General features: G+C 40.8%; 1 protein-coding gene across 2 annotated transcripts; it reads right to left on the bottom strand.

Moving 5' to 3' along the window:
* Positions 1–7: 7 nt before the first annotated feature.
* On the bottom strand, positions 8–21,484 carry LOC137623314 (small ribosomal subunit protein uS8A). Of its 2 annotated transcripts, none has more exons than XM_068354113.1 (4): positions 21,340–21,484; positions 11,205–11,352; positions 8,156–8,321; positions 8–117 (listed from the first exon to the last, which is right to left on the bottom strand). In XM_068354113.1, exons 2-4 carry the CDS (start codon positions 11,335–11,337, stop codon positions 24–26), a joined length of 393 nt encoding a protein of 130 aa, XP_068210214.1. In that variant the 5' UTR covers positions 11,338–11,352; positions 21,340–21,484; the 3' UTR covers positions 8–23. The 2 variants fall into 2 exon arrangements, with proteins under 2 accessions (XP_068210214.1, XP_068210215.1); XM_068354114.1 differs by having other exon boundaries at positions 21,262–21,375.
* Positions 21,485–21,701: the final 217 nt, after the last annotated feature.

The following is a 21,701-nucleotide window of genomic DNA, read 5'->3' as shown; positions in this document are numbered from 1 at the left end:
AAAAAAATTTCATCTCATCTTTATTAGAAGAAGAAACCTAAAATCTTGCCACCCAGATGTTTCCTTTTTGCTTCTTCGTGGTCCATAATACCTCCAGAGGTTGTAAGAACGACATACCTGTTAAAAATTAAACAATTATTAATAATCAATAAGCATTAAATCTTAAATTAAGCAGCTTGCATCAAAATTGTACATTGAAATATAGAGTAAACTTGTTAAGACAGGCAAACTTTTGTGCATTTCTATTCCCACAACCCAAAAATAGAGCTTATATTATGGAACTTTTATTTTAGACAAGGCTAGAAAATAAATAGGTTTTTAAAAAGCGCATCTTTGAAGAACAAAACTAACTGTAAAACATTAACAACAAATGAGGTAGTTTATGCAACTTGTTTGTATTGTCTTAAATTTGCCAACCAGTTTTTTCAAATTTTAGTGTATTAGTATTGCCACAGAATGTCAAACATTTCCTGCTGTACAGGAATTGGACACATGGTCATGATCGTGTCAAGCTCACAATACTTTTAATCTGATTGGAGTGGGGAATTATGTGCTCATTATATACATGGTCACTGCCATTTAAGGTCAAGTCTCTAATCTAATGCTTGACAGAGAGGTTTGCATGGAGCTACTTCCATGAAGGTAGGACATTAACTACGTTCCAAAACAGTCTGTCTTCCAGAAGGTAGGACATTAACTATGTTCCAAAATAGTCTGTCTTCCAACTGAGGTCATATGCACTTCAAAATTTTGTATGAGGAGAAATCTCTGCTGGGGGGGGGGGGGGGAATTGTCCACAAACACCCACAACAAAGAAAGACCACTTTGCCTTGATAAACAGAGGCAGACAACTCCTGAAGGAATCCTACCATTCTCTTAGCAACTGGTCTCGAAAAGCCTCTTTTTGCAAGCAGTTGTTGGATAACCTACAGGTGTGAAGTTAAAAGCGATGAGATCTCTTTGTGGAATCTTAAAACGAGTGGTTGTCAGAGTACATCAAGAAATGTAGGGAGCTCCCTCGGTGGATCTTTAAGCATATGTATTTGGTCCAGAAACCATTCTACATGTTGCTACAGAGTTATTAGGGTCTGACAGATTTTGAGATACTTTCTTACTAGGCAGAAGGGAAAAGGATGAGTAGACATTCATCTGTCCCACGATGTTGGAAGGAGCTCTGCCAGAATGCCCGGGAATCTATTACTGGGAAGCAGTACACCGTAAGCTTTCGGTTTAGGGATGTTGCAAATAGGTCAATTGCCAGCAAACCCCACGAATTCGAAACTGCTGGCCATCTGTTGATTAAATAGACTATTCGGAGCCTACTATGAGTAGTCTTGCTTAGATGTCAGCTAGCACATTATTCTTGCCTGGGATGAATCACGCTGAAATGGCTATCAATTTTTTTTTTCTGTCCACCTGAGGAATTCCACAGCCAGCTAGCATAAGTGCTGTGAACTTGTTCATTTGTGTGACACCACTGTAGTGCTATTGCTTATCAGCACTACAGAGTATCCTGAAACGACGGAAGTGCTCGAGGCCAAGAAAGGGTGCCCTCATTTCCAGGTTTATCTAGTAATGGTGCTCGGATTTAGACGATGGAACAGATGAGAGGTGGGCATCTGTGGAGCAACAAATCCATGGGAGGAGAAAAGATCTACTCTGAGCAGGTTGGTGTCCGACACCTATCTCAGGTCTCTTCTTCTGCTCTTAACCTACAGGCATCAGTGCTCCATGGGTAGATTGTAGAGATCTGATGTGCAGACGACCATTGGGAACTAGCTTCTCTAGAATAGTTAGGTGTCCCAAAAGACTTTGCCACTGATGTCCTCGCAAGAGGAACATCCGGTCTACCTCTCTATTCATTCCTCTTGACAGTAAGTCCTTGCCTTATTTGAGCCAGACTCTCATTCCTAGATATAGCGTGTCTAGGGCTGGTTGGAGTGAACTCCTCGTAATATACCATGATCGACAAAATACAAAGTTTTTCTCGAAGAAGGGACTCCCTAGTAGCCTACAAGAATCAGCCAATTGTCTTGAGTAACAAAGCAGACAAATGCCGATCTTGTGTGCCCCAGTAGATAATACTAGGGTGAAGCCCACGTCAACACCTGGGGGGCTGTGGAAGGGCCGAAACACAGCACCTTGAACTGGTATATCTTCGTAATTCCTTGGGGATGAATGAATGGGGATCTGCACATCCTTGAGGTCTAATGCTATAACAAAGTCCTGCGGTCTGACAATCCCCATCTTGAACGGAATCTAATGTACGAACTTGTTCAAGGTCGAGATTGATGACTGGCCACCAGCCAAGAGATTCCTGAAAGCAGGAGTGACCTCTATACCCAGGGCAGACAGTGAGGATCTGTCTTCCCCCCTCCCCCAATAACTAGCAGAAGGTAATTACACCTCACAATAGCTTTAATGGCTGGTTTCAGCTCGAGCTAAAATACTCCTCCTATGTAAAAATGAAAAATTTTAAGTAATTTTTATTTTTCCTAACATACTTACCGAGAATTACCTCTTCGGAGGGTCCTTGGACCTCTCTCAATCTCGACCAAGATTTCCCGTGCTACCCCCCCATCTCGCTCCCGACAGTTCCTACCCCCGCCGCCAGGATAATTCCTGCGGCCCGGATTAGGGCAGGTCACTGCCCCTCCCGGGACAGGATCTCATTAAGTCCTCCGTTTAGCCCGACTCGGCAATAGAAGAATGGCACTCGGGGACGGAAGGGAGGGCCATTACTCAGAGGTAATTCTCGGTAAGTATGTTAGGAAAAATAAAAATTACTTAAAATTTTTCATTTGTTCCGACACGAATACTTTACCTCGAATTACCTCTTCGGAGACTTACACTTTAGGAGGCGGGAGAGCCATTCTGCCACTTGGTTAGGCACATGGTGCCTGGAGGGCTACGTAATGCGGGGGTACAGAGAGCGGATAGGGGGTAGCAGGGAAAACTTACGCTTATAATTTTAGGGTTACCTCTTGACATTTTCTCTACTGAGTCTTCTCCTGACGAAGTAGGGATGAGACTATTCACTTGTTGGGGACGTCTTCCAGCCTGCCACTACACAGCTTGGAGGGCGGCGATGACTGTCCCAATGGAGAATCCATCCAAAGACTTTCTTGAGTAGTCTTTGAGTTAATGGGCCGTGAAGGTCGACTGGTGTGACCAAGTGCCGGCCTGCAGGATCTGGCCCACTGCCATATTTCTCTCAAAGGCCAAGGAAGTGCTCAGGCTCCTGATGTCATGGGGACGTGGAGTGCCTGGTACTGCCACCTTGTCTTCATCATAAGCCCTAGTGATGACTTGTCTCAGCCAGAAGGAAATAGTGTTCTTGGGCACTTGCTTCTTATTAACGCCTGAAGAGACGAAGAGGTTCTTGGCACCCGGACGGAGATGGGCCGTCCTTTCCAGGTATTTCCTGACCGTCCTGACCGGGCATAACTTCAGGTCGTCCGTATTGCCTGTCTTGGGGATGGCTGGAAAAGAGAAACCTTCAAACCTCGGGTCCCAGACTGCTGGGTTCTGAGTCTTTGCTACAAAGGAGGGTACGAACTTGAAAGATACCTCCTTCCACCCTTTGGAGTGTGCCACGTCGTAGGAGAGACCGTGGATCTCACCTACCCTCTTAGCCGAAGCTAAGGCTAGCAAGAAGACTGTCTTGAGGGTGAGACCTTTGTCCCCGATATCTCTGAGTGGTTCAAAGGTTGGACGATACCACATTTTCAGGACCTTGGCCAGGTCCCATCTAGGCACTCTCCTGACTTGGGGAGGGCAGGATTGTTCGAAACTTCTAATCAGCATCCCTATGTGTCTTGAGGTCCCCAGGTCGATGCCTTTCAGGAGAAAGACTTGGCCTAAGGCTGCTCGTACTCCTTTAATAGCCGGGATTGGCATTCCTATTTTATCCCTAAGGTACACTAGAAAATCAGCTATGTCAGGGACCGAGGCTTTGAGAGGTCTTATTTGTTTTGTCGCGCACCATTTCGTAAAGGAGGCCCACTTCGCCTGGTAGACTACGGTAGAGGATTTTCTTAGGTATAGGGACATCCTCTTGGCTGTGGAGGAGGAGTACCCCTCCTTCTTCAGGAGTCGCTCGATAGTCTCCAGGCGTGAAGGCGAAGAGAGAGAGGGTTGTCGTGGAACCTGAGGAAGTGCGGTTGACTCAGTAGATCTGACCTGACGGACAGAGGCCACGGCGGTTGACTCGATAGGTCTTTAGGTCCGCGAACTACTCTCTCTGTCTAGCCACCAGGGCGCTACCAAAGTCATCTGTAGGCTCCGAGCCACCTTTATTCTGCTGAGCCCATGTCTTATCAGCGTGAAAAGGGGGAAAACGTACACATCCAGATTGTCCCACTTGTTCTGAAAAGAGCCTTCTAAGGAATCTTTCGGGGTCTGGTACAGGGGGGCAATAGACTGGGAGTTGGGCGTTGAGGTTGTTGCAAAGCGGTCAACCACCGGGGAGCCCCATCGTTGAATGATGAGCTTGGCTATTCCTGGGGGAAGGGACCATTTTGTCCCTACTATGTGGCCCATTCTGCTGAGGCCGTCGGCCAGGGCGATTTACTTTCCGGGAAAGAACCTTGCTAACATCACCCCTTGATTCCCTATCACTCAGTCGAGATTCTCTATGGTGAGATCGCCCAACTCCTTCGATTACAAGTACCCTGCTTGTTTATGTATGCCATTACCGTGGTGTTGTCGCTCATCCACGCCACGGAGTTCCCCTTTAGCAGACTTGCGAAGTGTAGGCATGCCTTCTGGACTACTTCCAACTCCAGGACATTGTGTGGAGTTGTCTGTCCCCTTCCAACCAGGTCTCTCGTGCCGCTTCGTCGAGGGGAAGGGCTCCCCATCTCTGGTTGGAGGCGTCTGTGAACAGTAGGAACGGCTGACTAATGAGCCTGAGGTGTCATACCTTATTCTCCGAAGGGAAAAATTCTCCCCGAAAAAAGGTCTAATGTTATTCCCCAGTAGTTCATTCCGGTGGAAGGGGATAGATTTTGCTACTTCGGGTTGATTCAGTTCCCCAGATCCTTGCCAAACTGGAGGAGACTTCTCCCTTGTTCCTCCAAGAGGACCTTTGAGGCGGGAAGAAGCTACCAGCCGTCCAGGTATCTGCTAAGGCGAATGCCTCGTTCGTGGGCCCCCCTGCGACAGCCGTGGGGACTCTCACGAACACTTTGGGCGTTGTTGACAGACCAAAGAAAACTGGGGTCCTGAATTGCAGGAACTGGGAACCCTATTTCACCCGGAGGAACCTCCGACCCGAGGTGTGGACCGGAATCTGGAAGTATGCGTCCTTGGGGTCGATGGAATTCTACAAGCTTTCTCCCTCAAGGACAGCAGGACCGAATTCTGCGTGTCCATTTAGAAGTCCGTCATCTTGACGAACCTGTTGAGAGCTGACAGATCTATAACCGGCCTCCCCCCCCCCCGGTCGCTTTCTCTGCCAGGAATAGTCGACTGCAGACACCTGGTCCTGGGAGAAGAACTTCTTCCATGGTACCCTTCTCTAGCATGGACAACACCTCCTCTTGAAGGGCGGTCCTCTTTAACGGGTCTTTAGGATCTAGCCATCTATCCAGTTGGCCGGAAAAGGCGTGGTTGGTTCCGTTAGGAATGGAAGTCCGTAGCCCTTCTTTAGTAAGGACACTGTCCAAGGTTCCGCTCCTTGAGCCCTCCATGCTTGCCAATGACGCCTGAGTCATCCTCCAACCCGAAGGTTGGGTGGGGATAGGGAGCCTCCCACTCCTCCCTTCTTCTAGAGGGGAGGCCTGACCTGCCTCCCCTAGAGGCGGGGTAACCCGACCTGAAGGAGCTAGAAGGCGCTGGAGCTCCCCTGTGGAGGGGCTGAGGCGTTGCGGACCAGGAGGACGAGGGCTTCTCTCCTCGTAGTGCTGGTAGATGCTTGGGGTGTCGCGGCACTATCCGAGACAGATCTCTTCTAGGGTGGTCTCCTAGGAGTCGTAGGTCTGGGGACGTTAGCCTCCTTCTATTTCAAGACCTTCTCCACTATGGTTTCTCGTTCCTTCCGAGGAAACAGAGATTCTCCCCCCAAGGGAAAGCTGCGAGGGGTCGCGTCCCCCTGTCTGGTGCCTACCAAGACACTTACGCCAGAACAGTGTTTCGCTTCCAGAACACCCAGTTAGCTGTTAGTGTGAGAGACTGAAAAGCCACTAACCTAAGGGTTGAAGGCCTTGCTGGACTTATAGTTTTATAATTTATTTATGAAAGATTTATTTTAATGTTGTTACTGTTCTTATATTTTATTTTTCCTTGTTTCCTTTCCTCGCTGGGCTATTTTCCTTGTTACGGCCCCGGGACTTATAGCATCCTGCTTTACCTACTAGGGTTGTAGTTTAGCAAGTAATAATAATAACAACAACAACAATAATAATAACAATAATAACTTATTGCAGACTATTTAGCTTCACGACTATCATGGTCCCTGAAGTCTGGGCTTCTCGTTAAGAATTATTCTAGATGTCTAATGATGTCAATACCTAAGAGATTTATTGCTCATGACGATCGATATCCTTTCAAGTGTAATACCTGAAAGAACATGAAGAGTATACACATTCGTGTAAAGGACACACCTGGCAATCATGTAAAAGAAAAAGATGATTATCTCAATATAAAACATGAATGGGTTTCCGTCTTTTTTCTTTTTTTTTTTTTTTTAATCGATTCCAATAGGGCACTCCCCGGTCGCTTCGGTTCTGGAATCCCAGGCACTCCCTTGCGGTGGTACCGGTTTCCCCGGCGGGGAGCTCCGCACCCGGTTCGGGGTCAGAACCGGCAACGCCGTACCGTCGAGGACTACTGTTCGTGTATTCTCTCCGGGGGACGCGGACGCGGATCCTCGTGGGCTGCCCCAACGGAGGGAACCGTTCCTTCTAAGTCCGAGGGCCGAACCAGCTGCGCTGATTCGGCCAGGCTGCCCGTAAATAAGCCCGCTTACACCTGCGGGCGGGCTGGGGGACTCGGACGCGGATCCCCGTGGGCTGACCCGACGGAGGGAACCGTTCCTTTTACGTCCGAGGGCCGACGTTCCTTTTACGTCCGAGGGCCGAGCCAGCTGTGCTGGTTCGGCCAGGCTGCCCGTAAATAAGCCCGCTTACACCTGCGGGCGGGCTGGGGGACGCGGACACGGATCCTCGTGGGCTGACCCGACGGAGGGAACCGTTCCTTTTAAGTCCGAGGGCCGAACCAGCTGTGCTGATTCGGCCAGGCTGCCCGTAAAGAAGCTCGGTTACACCCGTTGGCGAGGTGAACCGTAGGCTTCGCGGTCTTACGCCTGCCTGAAGAGGCCTTCTCGCATTTCTCCCGGCGAGGGTTATATCTGCGTCTGGAGGATGGCCTTCGTGGTGAGAAAAAACCCTGGTTGTCGGTCCGGGGGACGCTGCAAGACAGACCTGGGGGGCTCTTTCTCGGCGAGGCCCTCGGCTGCAGAAGAGACTGAAAAATACGCTAAAGACATTTTCCCCCACATGGGGTCATCAGAGGAGACGTGGCCTACTTGCACGAGCTAAAATACTCCTCCTATGTAAAAACCAGGTTTGTATATAGCACCAGAACAAAATAACTTTCCACCACATCCACACAAAACCTACAGACTATCTTACCATATCCCCACACAGAGCTAAAAACTTCCACTATATTCACAAAAACTAATGACTATCCATACAAAAAATTAGACTTTCTACAATATCCACACACATTGAACTTTAAAAAAGATAGATATATTAATAATTCAATGCTATGAATAGAAAGTCAAGAGCAACATTTCCTTCAAAAATGGGAAAGGACACACAAGAGTAAAATATTAACCAAGATAATGCATGGAAAATTAAGAAGCAAAGCAAGTTCATAGATTTACCAAGCAAGCTTGTGCAAAATATTTACAAGTTCAATGGAAAAAACAGACGACTGGATGAATATATAAATACAATGTCTACACGAATGCAACGGGAAAAACAATTGCGATAGCAAAAGCCACTCAATATCATTTGATTAAAAATAAAATTGTCATACAAAGGTAAAATTCCTAAACAATGACCCAAAAAATCCCAGAAGCCTATACAATACTTGTAAAAACAAAGCTAGAAATAAACAAATATCTAGTGTAAAGCATGGTGAAACTTACCCAAACTGACGAGATGGCAAAAGGTTGGTGGTCCATTTTTCAATTGAATGTATAGAAACATCAAATCTGGGAGAGATGACACCACATTTGATAAGACGACCTGTTAAATTTACAACAATCTTGCCAGCACGATGATCATCAACTATTTCAAATTCGCCAATATAGCCTGAAATAAACAAAACATATTTACAATGATGTAGTGTAAATATCCCATGGAGGTTAAATGGCTAGAGATGCCCCAGAGCGGAATAAGTGAAGTCGACTGCCTAGGCCAATTGCAGGCAAACAGGTCACGACCTGATGCCTGGGAGCTCATTAGACGTCCATTATCTGCATCGACATGCTACAAATTATTCCCGCTCTTCACTTAAAAATGCTGACCTCTTGTAATGCTTATGGATGTACTAAGATCTGACAAAAATTTAAAACCTACTCTTACATCTCATTGGCAATTGCTCAATTTTCAATGTAATGCTGTATAAAATTGTAAACTGAGAAAATTACTGAATCCTAGCAGCAGCAAGAACATTGGCTCTGCCATTGAATTCAACCCTATCAAAACCTGTACTATCAATAGTCATTGTTTACATTGTTTATTATGATTATTATCGTTGACTTTATCATTTCTTCTACATCATTAATATCTTTATTAAGTTTGCTTTATAGTTTTCCTTAGAAAAAAATGGGTTCGAGCTACGCATAGATGAGAAAATTTTTCTCCAACTACTAGTTCACGATTATGCGCTCTTCAAGGATGAAGATTTTGATAGATCGCTAACAAATTTGAAGAGCTGAGCGTGATAATTTGTTAAGGCAATGTTTGGCTAAGCTGCATTCAGTAGGGGTCAAAATTATCTCTGACTTTTGATGGACTATCAACGAATGCTGCTATGGTCAAAGATCTTGGTTGTAGTCTAGATTTTGAAATTATAAAAACTTTTTCCTTCATCCAGTGATGCAAGAGCAGATATTTATATCTTTTGACCCATGCCATATGCTGAAGTTTATAAGAAATTCATTAGGGGAAAAAAAGTTTGTTGATGGGGAGGGAAACTTTATCAAGCGGATTTCATGGAAAAATGACATAAGCTTCACGAATGTGAGTGTTTGAATTTAGGGAATAAATTAATAAGACAACATCTGGCATTGATTAACATGCAGTGCAATTACTAAGTGAATCTGTTGCAAAATCACTGCATTTTTGTCTTTATAACAATTTTATAGAGTTCAAAGGATGCAAAACAACAATATTTCATTACCATTATAAATAATTTGTTTGATGTGATGAATTCAAGGAATTTGTGCGGATGGCATTTTAAGACCGATACAAAAGGATAATGAAAGAATCTTTAAAGATTTTCTGAGCCATGCTGAATTATATACAGGACAACTTAACTTCGATGTGGTAAACCTTTGTTGAATTCCAATAGCAAACCTGGCTTTCTTGGATTCATGATTTGTATACGGAGTTTGATTAAAAGCTATGATAATTTTATTGATTGTCCTGAACCCCTTTTTAAAATTTTTGTTAACTTATAAGATGAGCCAAGATCACCTAGAACTCTCTCTTTTTTTTTTTTTTTTTTGGCCAAGTTGGATCTATGGGTTGGATGTAATAACCCAACTGCCCGTCAGTTTTCTGCCGCTTACAAAAGAATTTAAGTTCATAACGACTTGCAGGATGTGTTCAAAGGGAACGTGTACCTCTGGAATCTGTAAATATTCTTTCAGTTTCAAGCAGAGTAAAGGACTGCTCTTTCATACAACTCCTCTGTTCAAGCCATAAATTCTTCTACTGACAGGAACCAAATTTTGAATGACGAACGTTTTGAGATAAAACAAACGGCTGATTTTCATGACGATGAGGGTTCCACGTATCTTCCAAGTAGTCAATATTTGTCATTGTGTTCAAGTAGCATTGTTGCCTATATTACGGGATTTATTGTCTTTAAACTGTGGAAGAAAAATAATTGCAGATATTTTTATGCTGCTAAAAAGTTTTCCGGTAGGCCCTGCTGCTTCCTCCGGTGCCTTAGATGACCGTGGAGGTAGCAGCAGTAGGGGACTCAGCAGTATGAAGCTTCATCTGTGGTGGAAATGTGGGAGGTTGGGCTGTGGCACCCTAGCAGTACCAGCTGAACTCGGCTGAGTCCCTGGTTAGGCTGGAGGAACATAGAGAGTAGAGGTCCCCTTTTTTGTTTTGTTCTTGTTGATGTCGGCTACCCCCCAAAATTGGGGGAAGTGCCTTTGGTATATGGATGGATGGATGGAAAAAGTTTTCACCAAAATTACTATAGAAAAACAATATGAGAAGTCTTCAGACATATACAAAACTGATACACTTTAGTAGCCAGTAGTCACTTACTGGATGAATGGTATTTCACGTACGATTTAGAAAAAAAAATCCAAACGACAAATCCTTTCCTCTGACCTCAATGATTACTTCACCCTAGAGGATTGATTGATTTAAAGTTTTCTGGCATCCTGATCACTCAAGAGGACACAATTCACTTTATCTTAAATACTTCATGATTCTCTGACCGGATTTAACTACTCTCCCAAGCTGTTATCCTCTCTTTACAATTTCAGATACCCGTAGCATATCTGATCTGGATGGATAAATCCTTTAATCCTTGTACCTGATGAAAACATTAGAAGGAATTATCCGTTTACAACTGATATTTCTATCTCTGTCAATCTTCCATTTCCCCGTCCAAGGATTGATCATCCTTAAGACTACCGTAATACTTGAGAGTAAAGCGGAAAGGGTAAAGCGATAGCCGATTACTCTCCTCCCAGGTCCTTTCTGCCTACGATAAGAGGGCGTGTCGGCTATGACAGTAAGCTTCACTGTCTCCCATAAGCATTGACTACCTGCGCCACCTCCAACCATTTTACCTCCTTGAAATATCCATATAATGTATGACGCTAAAGGCAAAAGCAAAAAATTAGGGAAAAGATTACATATATACTCTAGATGGTAATCCTTATTGATTCATAAAAGCTTAGTGTAATAGGTAATGAAAAAACAAAAACCAAAAACACTTACCATGCTTCATCATTACTGAGAGAAATTTGACAACAACTTTGGAGCAGGGGCGGATCAGCACCTGCCTCTTGCTACGCTTTTCAGCATTGTTTATACTCCTAAGAGCATCTGCCAAGGCATCCATACGCACCATCTTGCTTGATTATGCCTGTCAAAAAGAAGATTTTTAAAGTTTCACTTAGTATAAATTAGCATTATAATACTGTTGATGTTAAAGAATAGGTAAGGTGCATTTGTTAAATAACAGTATTGAACATGCATCATCCACACCAGACATTCCAGTAAATCACCATTAAAAGGGCATGGAAATATAGCTTGTAAAATTAATACCGACGAAACAATGTAAGCTTACTATAATATCAATGGCACAAATTCATACCAGAATAATTTTAAGATTTTTTAAACCTAACCTATCTCGTGTAAACCAATACAGCAAAAAGAAAATACAGTAAAGAACAGTAGAATGTTATGACAAGTAAAGTAATTTAAGGATAAGAAAATATATATTTTGACCCATAGTTATTTCTCAAATGAAGGTTAGTGCACCTTTATGGGTGCTATTTTGAACACTTATAATCAGCAAATCCTTAAATAACATGGATGAAGATATCAGCTTCTAATCGAACGACTGAAGAGAAAGGAGTAGTTAGTGGTACAGATGAAGCCCTTTCAGAACGCAAATCTACCCACAACTGCAAGCGAAGGAATCTACCCGCAAACTGCAACCAAAGGACTCTACCCGCAAACTGCAACCAAAGGAATCTACCCGCAAACTGCAACCGAAGGAATCTACCCGCAAACTGCAACCGAAGAAATCTACCCGCAAACTGCAAGCGAGGGAATCTACCCGCAAACTGCAAGCGAGGGAATCTACCCGCAAACTGCAAGCGAGGGAATCTACCCGCAAACTGCAAGCGAGGGAATCTACCCGCAAACTGCAAGCGAGGGAATCTACCCGCAATCTGCAACCGAAGGAATCTACCCGCAAACTGCAAGCGAGGGAAACTACCCGCAAACTGCAACTGAAGGAATCCACTCGCAAACTGCAAGCGAAGGAATCTACCCGCAAACTGCAAGTGAGGGAATCTACCCGCAAACTGCAAGCGAGGGTATCTACCCGCAAACTGCAAGTGAGGGAATCTACCCACAAACTGCGAGCGAAGGGTTCACCCAAAGCGCGAACTCCGAGATGCATTCATTAGGACTGTAGTATAGCGGGAGAAGGAACGGGTAAACGGACAAAGTCACAATCATTCTCTTTGAATAGAACAAAGACACAGGACAAAAAAATTACAAAAAATTATACGCTACTACATGTAACAAATTTATGAAGTTTACCTAGGGGGAACTTTCAGAAATTACTAAAAACTTATTTAATCGTACAGCATTTTTGGCATGTATCTGAAGTAGTAAGACCCAACAGTCCTTGAGTGGTAAGAGGCACACCTGATTTCACCAGAGATGGAGGGGAAAAGTGTTCCCAACAATGGAAATGGAGGAAGTTCAGAGGTGTGAGATGGTCGGCACAGCAACAGAATGGCAGGGTGAACATTCAGGTGGATAGCGCAGGAGAGATTTCAGGAATATACCCAGAAAAATCACTCAAGAGCCCATGTCGGGGATTAAGAGCTACTTATACAAGTCAAGTATGCTCGTAGGGGGAGATGGCAAACTACAAGTATGAGAACACTTAGCCAGTAACAGGCAAGCATCAGCCAGAGGAATCTTGACAGCTCGAGTGAAGTCTGAAAAGGGATCAACAACGAACATAGAAACACTGCCCACATGTTGTAGAGCAGGCAGAACTACATCGTCGAATTACTTGACAAACACTTGTCACCATCCTACGTCACTGTGTCTTGGGTAAGACCGGGTAACAAAAGAACAGACTAGAGAAGATCTGGGCAAGAAAAGAAAAATCCAAACTTCTTGCTAGTCTTGGGAAGCAGAAGCAATTGGGAAAACGATCGCATTCAGCTTTTTTTTTCCTCAGTCATGGAACTTCTCCCATTATTATTATCATTATTACTGGCTAAGCTACAATCCTAGTTGGAAATGCAAGATGCTCTAAGCATAAGGGTTCCAACAGGGAAAAATAGCCCAGTGAGGAAAAGAAATAAGGAAATAAATAAAAAAAATATGAAAAATAATATTGGCCTCTTCAACATAAAAACATACATATGCTGCAAGTTTGAACTGTTTAAGTTCTACCTATTCAACTACCCGTTTAGGAGAATAATTTCAGAACTTTGTCACAGCTTGAATAAAACTCCCAGGATACTGTGTAATATTGAGCCTCATGATGGAGAAGGCCTGACTATTAGAATTAACTGCACTATTAGGATAGAACTGTCCGGGAAAATCTGAACGTAAAGGATAATCAGAATTATGAAAAATTGTTATGCAACATGCATAATGAACTAATTTAACGACTGTGCCAGAGGATAATACCTAGATCAGGAATAAGAAATTTCATGACCCACAAGTTCCTGACCAAAAGATTAAGATGAGAATCAGCAGATGAAGACCAGACAAGAGAACAATACTCAAAACAAGGTAGAATGAATGAATTAAAACACTTCTTCAGAAAAGATTGATCACCAAAAATCTCAACTTTTTCCATAAGCCAGTTTTTTGTGTAATAGAAGAATAGACAGACCTGTTTTTCTCAGAAGTAAATTTGCTGTAGAGAATTACACCTAAATTTTAAAAAATCGTAGAGTTAAAGAAACTTTATCAATGCTGAGATCCAAATGTTGAGGAGCCACTGTCCTTGACCTTGACCTACTTTCGGTCATACTTGAGTTTTGTTAGGATTCAACTTCATGCCCCATAATTTGCACCATGAGGTAATTTTAGTCAGATCTCTATTAAGGGATGCAGCAATCCAGGATCTACCATCAGGATATGGAATTGATGCAGTGTAGCCTCATCTGCATATGCAACAAGCTTGTTTTCTAGGCCGAACCACAGGTCATGTGTATATAGTACGAAAAGTAATGGGCCCAGAACACCAACCTGAGGAACACCAGATATCACATTATTATTATTAAGTAATGGGCCCAGAACACCAACCTGAGGAACACCAGATATCACATTCCTACAATTATAAGCTCTCCTTAATGAATATGATGTTCCAAACACTTATTTTGAACAAATTTCCAGATTTAAGACGAAAAATAATTCAGGAACAATCAGTTCATCCATATGGAACAAGAAATTCAAACTTAACTCTCCCTTTCATACGTATTAATAGATGCGAGCAATCGTATCTATACCAAGGTATTAAACTTTGGAATACTCTGCCCGCTTATCTAAAGGCACTGCTTAGCGTTCGGTCTTTTAAGAAATCATATACAAATCTCCTGTTATCTGGGTATTAAGCTTTATTAATAAATATTTATACTTGCCTACCTAACCACAACGCAAGTTTGTTTCATTGTTTAGAATATTTTTTTATTTGTAAAACTAGTTCTTTTACTGAGTTTTTTGCTTAATATCTACAATTTTTTCAATGTATATACCATTAGCTTTCATATACCATCTTTCCTTATCATATAAATATGCATTTCCATTTGTTTTTAGGCTAAGATTCTCATTTATATGTATCTATTTGTATACATATGATTATGTATATGTATGCGTACTTTTTGTATATCTATATCCATATTTACTTTATTTTTTATTTTTACTTAATTGATGATATTATTTTGTTGTATTATTGCCCGAAGAGCTCTGCTCCACATGGGCTTGGACTGAGTCTTTTTTTCTTTTTGTAAATCTTTGAATGTAAATATTTTTTGTCCAATAAACATTATTATTATTATTATTATTATTATTATTATAATTATGGTGTCAATCAACAACAAAGTTAATCTTCTGGCTAAGTTCACTCAGCCAGGGAGATGAGTGAGCTACCCGGAGAGGATGACCACTCCCTCCCTACACACAACAAAAAGGGGATTCAGATGAGTATGTCTTCAACACACTGGACATATCAGATGACTATCAACTTCAAAGCAGATCATTAATGTCCCAAAAGATGTCAACTGTGACTGGTTTCTAAGTTGCCTATAAATAGCAGTAAAATTTTGCAAGGTGATGACTTAGTAAATGACAAGTTGATGTCCGACTGAAGATGGTTAGAGCCAACTGATGAGGAGTTGGGAGGCTCTCAGTCCTGAATTTTCAACTGTGATGTGACTCACCAGAAGACTGAGTTCTAACTAAATATCTGATAATGATGTGTTGGTTTGTGATAATGGTATCCACTACTGTTTGTTCTACCGAAATGCCTTGTGAGGAAATGTTGGTTTGTGTTGTACCACGGATTGTTCTACTGATCTATCATTCGATACATTAGTTCATGATCCTTTATTAAACTATTGACTGTTCTACCAACACTATTACTATTATGTTGGTTTATGATGTTTCTGCTGTCAGCTGTTTTACCATCCTGTCTTATGAAGATATGTTGGTTAGTGATGTCCTGTTCTCTTGACTGTTCTGTTAATCTGTCTTGTGAAGACAAGTTAGATTGCGATGAATCTGTATTGGGATTTCTAATAACATGTCTCAAGATACCTTGGTTTCTAACTGTCTTCTGATAATGTTAACTACCGAGACCTTTTGTTAAATCAGTTTAATACCGATTTGTCAGATTCCACCATGTGTCAGAAATAACTCGTTGCTTGTCGTTCAATGTTTGTGGATCCTATGAGTCCGACCATGTTAAAGCTCAAATTGTAATATCTAAATATATTATTGTTGATATTCTCAGTACCACTCATGAACTGAACTGCCTATGACAAACCATTTTGAATTAGAACTTTTTATTGGCATGATGTCTGGTCGGAGGTGGCTCGGTTTTTGTTGTACTTGATTAGTCCAATTAGGCTGTTCAAAAGCACCACTTTAGCCATTTACTGCATTTGATGAATTATCTAGCCCGGTCTTTAAAAACTATGTTAGACCCTGACTGAAAAGACATTGGTTAAAAATTGTTTGAATTTTGACACTTTTAGGGTACTTTTGATTTTTCTTTGTAATGATTTATATTTTTCATTCTTCGTCCATTTTCTATAAATATCACAATTTCGTAGATAACTTACATTTTTTCCCAGCTAATACAAACCTAGACTGATTTATTATGGATATTCTTTCAGGAAAGCTGGACGGTAGCCAGTCATACTTTTTGGTGCAAGGTAGCAACCCTACCCAATGAAATTTCAATTTGAAATTTGTAAATTAGTTACAATTTACAATTTTTGTGATGAAATCATTTGATTTATAATCATAAGACACTCTTATGTGAAAAGTTGTTGGTTAACGACCCAACTTTCCCTAGGCAAAAGAATTTGTTATATGTACAGTAGAATAAAATCATCTATATGGTATACAACCCGAGAGAAAGGTTTATTTTTTTTTACTATATATTAGTTAAGATTAAAACATTGTAATGAATTGTAAATGAAAAGTATAATTGTATTTTAGAAGTTACTTGTACTGTAGATTCTTGAAAACGGCGAAGCCTGTGGACGTACATATTTCTTGACGGTTTAACCCTGAACTTTCGAGAAAAAAGGTGCCAGGAGATATAAAAGTACGGGTGACGAGTTAGAGAGACTTGATTCTTTCACTAGTGTGAATTTGTGGAGACATTTTTGTCAGGACCCGGCATATTAATTGCTTTTCCAAGGAAGACAAGGAAACCTTGGAAGATCAAATATCATAAGAAGCTTTTACATTTGAAAATGCTTTCTGGGAGATTTATATCGGTGACCTTCGGAATTCATCGTTCCCATCTTCATCCGTCTCTCAAAATCACACTTACAAAACATAGGCTATAACTAAGCAGTATTTATGTAAATTATCAACCAATATGTGAACTCTTGAGTATTTTGCAAATACTGTCAATAACATATTACAGTACATATATTACTGTTATGTTCCTTCGCCGTTACTGTTTTGCCATTTTCTATACATTACTGTTTTGCCATTTTCTATACATTACTGTTTTGATAAGGCTGACCGTAACAGTAAACATGTCCCCTTTTCCTAAATGAAAATGGAAATGGCCACTTGTTTAGGATGACGTTAATGCAGACATAATTCTTAAATACATATAGAAAACTTGTTTCAATTGTGCAACACAGCTGCGTTAAACTTTGTATTCCTTTTAACTATACAGTACTTCAATAGGAAATGTAAATGTTTGCCCAAATGAACATTAGCTCCACCCACTGATATCGGTGCTCTAATGGAAACACTGTAGTTCTTCTTAATGTATTACATACTATTGGCTATGTCTCTATTGACTTTTTTTTAAAGTAGATATACATTATAATTATGCTTTTTTCCGCTCCCGTCTCGACCGATCTTTACTTAGAACGGGCTAATCAAAAACTAGACATTCTTTAATGACACTGTTTGATTGGTTCCAGTTAAAATTCGTTAAAAGAACATGCTTTAGTGGTCAGATGTGCATTTTCAATCACAGTTGCCATGGTTATGCTCTTAAATAGAAGTGAATATATCCTACACACAGCCATTAAACATATTTCTAAGTAATAACAAAGAATGTTTTACATTTCTACAAAATCTCATATTCTATCTGAAATGGTGTCTGAAGTGTTCCAAGCCATGCAATGACTGGATTTGAAAATACAGATGATAGTTCGACATTACTGGCACTGTCACGGTAATTTTAGAACTACTAAACTAAATAGCGTATCCATTGCATTTTCTCTGAGCAATTATGAGGCTAGTTTTGTGAATAAGTGCGATTTTAAAGCTAAACCCGTCGCCCATATTTTTACACCAGATTCAGATCACTCATACTCCGCTTATGGGTGTCATTGAAAACTTAGGTCTCAGGCTATGTTAAGAATACAGCTGCGTAAAGGTGGCCACCAGGAGGAATGGGGACTTTCCCCTAGGTAGGGATATGACTTCTAGGAAAGTAAGGTTAACTGGTGGTCTTGTATTTATAGTTTCATAGAAAATAGCATGAGAGAATACTGTAGTTCTTGAGAAGTCAGATGACTGCAGCAGTTAATCCAAAGTTGTTTCACCCATTTATTTTTGTATGAAAAAGCCCTTTACTTTTTTAGTTTTCCTGTTTTGTTGGTTTCCGCAGTTATCTCCGGTAATTCCTTAGTTTTCATTTTATACCACTCAAAACACAGATTCCCTCTTGGGGTTTCCCCCATTACTTGGGTGGTGATAATCTAAAACCCATTAGATCAGAACACTAGTGTAAAAATTTCTATGTAAATTAGCTGGTTGGTAGTGGACCAAAATCTTACCAAAAGATCTGACTGGAGATTAACGAAAGTGTGATATAAAAATAAAAAATTCGAAATTCAAACTTGTAACATAAGAACTACCTGTTGGGAATTTTATGAACTGTTCTTGGGGTCTTTCTGTGCCATAGCAACCAAACCAAAAAGGGTAAATGGGAAAGGGAATATGTATCCAAGTTAAGAGTTCTTTCACACACTTATTTGCACGATGCATACGAGCATTCGTGTACAAATGCACAGGGGAACCATAAGTACAGAAAAGTAAGCGCTCGAACCATAAAATTTTCCGGTACCTGTAATCGTTTCTTACATGAAGTATTCAGATAATCACAGATTCACTGATTTCTTGGGACAATATATTCGCCCACTCATCATTATGCATAGCGGAACATACGCTGTACAACTTCCCAGAACAGAGGACCAATGAAATAATGCTAAATTGTGAACAAAGCTTAGAGTGAATAAGTTAACATTAGTTCATTGACTTACTCATAGATATAACATATGGGTGACGACAATAGGAAGAATTCTCGTTTTCCATGCCCAGCGGACACAACAGCCAACTTGTCTTTACAGATGTAATCAAGGGGGATGGAGGATGTAGGGTGATAGCATGAACATAAGCGGATCGCAAAGGTTAATAACCACCATCATTGGGGGATGATGACATGATGGATACGTAAAATAATAGTTACGGGCAGAACAACATTGTAAACAGCTGCTTTTTTCCATAGTACATAATGTATTTCACTGAATTTGACTTTCATTTCAACAGCAAATGAACTAAAAGCCAGTTAGACCATCTAAGAACAGGGAAAGATTTTAGAAACTTAATGGTTTTGCTCAGCTGTGCGATAGCTTTACTCACAGAAAGAGAAAAACATCAAGCCCCTACGTACTGGCAGGCGGTAAATGGTGAGCTGCGAACGCTAACCCCATTGATTATTATTTCTTAGATAATGAAGATTTTATTTGCATTGAAAAGTGTTTGTGTCATTCGTTAAGAAAATAGGAAACACCTGTCTTTTTTGGTAGAAAAGCATCTTCCGTCAGTGAACTTTTCTGAAAATAAAGGAAGGCACAAAATTTGTAGAACAGCCGACACATACAATGTCTTACGGAAGTAATTTTAGGGATGGGGGACGTGAACAGCACAAACTTGAGCGGATTGCAAAGGGCTATAAGGACCACCTCAGGGGATGATGACAGTGGTAGAGGGTGGAAGTACCTTTTAAGGTTAGGACAACATAGCAAGTCTCTCTTGGTGTTATGGGACTGAAATTTCCTTTCAATTTTCCTGAACCAAGTTCAAGTTCAGGGTAAGAGACAGAAAACAAAAAACATTCTCTTTTATAATGACTTATCGCTACAAATAAAACTAAATTATTTAAGAAATGATCAATAGGGTCTACGTGCTCAGCTCAGGATATACCACTTGCCAGTACATAGCGCTTGATTTTTTTTTTTTTTTTTTTTTTGCCACAAGCAAGCGAGTGCACAGTGGAGCAAACCCGGAGTCTTTGTGTATCAGTGTACAGTACCTACAGCGTACATAAAAATGGACACCAACTAACCTAAACATCCCCCCTTTAACCTACAGGCCGTGTCCTAACCTATTTATCTAATGTGGGGGGATACACCCACTACGACTCCTTTACACCCGTATTCTTAGTATACTGTCATCGTACATACAGGTGGGCCACTATCATACAAACACCTAGTTTTTCTTTAGCCGCAAGCAAAACTAGCGCGCAGTGGAGTAGAAATCCGGGCCTTTGTGCATCAGTGTCCAGTTCCTCCCGTTTACATGAGGATGGACACCAACAAACCTAACCATCCTTCCCTGACCTATAGGCCGTGTCCTAACCTATTTACCTAACGGGGGATAAAGCACGTTCTACCCCCTCTACATTGCCATATTCTTAGTCAGCCACCATCGAACAAACTTGGCCGCTATCATACACCCAAAAACCATTAGATTTCTAAACTATCCAGGGTTTTTGGTTTATTTACAGTTAAAATGAAGGTCAAATTCAATGAAAGCACATCATGTAATACAGGATTCAGTGTTAAAAATGTTGTTCCGTCCATAACTATAGTTTTAGCAATATTTTAATTCTTTTAAACAATTTCAGGTACTGGATAGACAAAAGCATTGACGAGTGTTGGCCAAAAATACTTTCACTACACTATCATAATTTCTCGCAGCAAATCAGTAGCAAAACAAGAATACAATAAAATTAAATATAGGCTGTTTGGGATAAAAGCTGAAAACACATTAGCTTCCACATTGGTCACACATGAATTGGCATACTGAACCTACGCACCGTAACGATACCTTTTATATCGAGCCTATGAATTCATTCAGATTAACAAACATTTGAGTATTAATTACACACTATAATAAACAAAATTAAACACAGGATTATAATCAACAACCCAACACACAAGGTCCTGCGAAAGTACAATGCGGTTTCTCTCAAATACCACTGCAAAGACTATGCTAGAATATCCAACAAAATATAAGCATAAAGAAAAGCTTGTTTCCTTATAACATGAATATAACCAAGCAGAAGAATTACTTTTTATACAAATATGAGATATATTAGCAAAAGTACAACACCAGCACACATTGTAATTTCCACCCAATCCAACTTATTGCCGCTCACGTGTTGTAAACACAACCGGTATTTCTACCTTTAAGCAGTTAATAAATGGTCCTGCTACATTTAATTTAGATTATGGTCATCTACCTTCAATGTCTGTGCTTATGAAATACACTTCTGGTTCCCAATAGTCACAGATTTATTGAAAAACACACGTGAATTTACCTCTGCACGACTGAACGCAGAATATGGCCGACTCAGAAAGAACTGTGAGGGAGTGTCATCTTGCGAATTTATTATAAATTTGGTCAAAATTACCCATATCATAAATAATATACTGTCACTAAATATTATCTATGTATCATTAATATTCTGTGTGATTAATATTTTATTACCTATTTCGTAAAAGTTATTCAAAATGTTGTATTTTCAATAGTTGTCTCACCCAAGAAATTGAGCGCGCTAAATTCAAATCAAGTTCATAATTGAAGTTACCAAGTGTCTAATTTAATTGTGCCTCGTTGACTGGTCACATTGAATCGTTATAGAAAAAGAAATATATTCATTTAACATTTGATTTAATCATG

Source organism: Palaemon carinicauda, chromosome 30 (assembly GCF_036898095.1).
Source record: "Palaemon carinicauda isolate YSFRI2023 chromosome 30, ASM3689809v2, whole genome shotgun sequence".
NCBI lineage: Eukaryota > Metazoa > Arthropoda > Malacostraca > Decapoda > Palaemonidae > Palaemon > Palaemon carinicauda.
The sequence above is the reverse complement of the archived record's forward strand: the minus strand, read 5'-3'. Positions and strand labels throughout refer to the sequence as shown.

What these genes read in the sequence shown, in the direction of transcription:
- LOC137623314 (XM_068354113.1), bottom strand. Translation starts at nt 11,337, where the DNA reads ATGGTGCGTATGGATGCCTTGGCAGATGCTCTTAGGAGTATAAACAAT. An exon ending in CTCAGTAATGATGAAGCATG is followed by an intron (nt 8,322 to 11,204) that starts GTAAGTGTTTTT and finishes TGTTTATTTCAG; the next exon opens with GCTATATTGGCGAATTTGAA. An exon ending in TTGCCATCTCGTCAGTTTGG is followed by an intron (nt 118 to 8,155) that starts GTAAGTTTCACC and finishes AATTTTTAACAG; the next exon opens with GTATGTCGTTCTTACAACCT.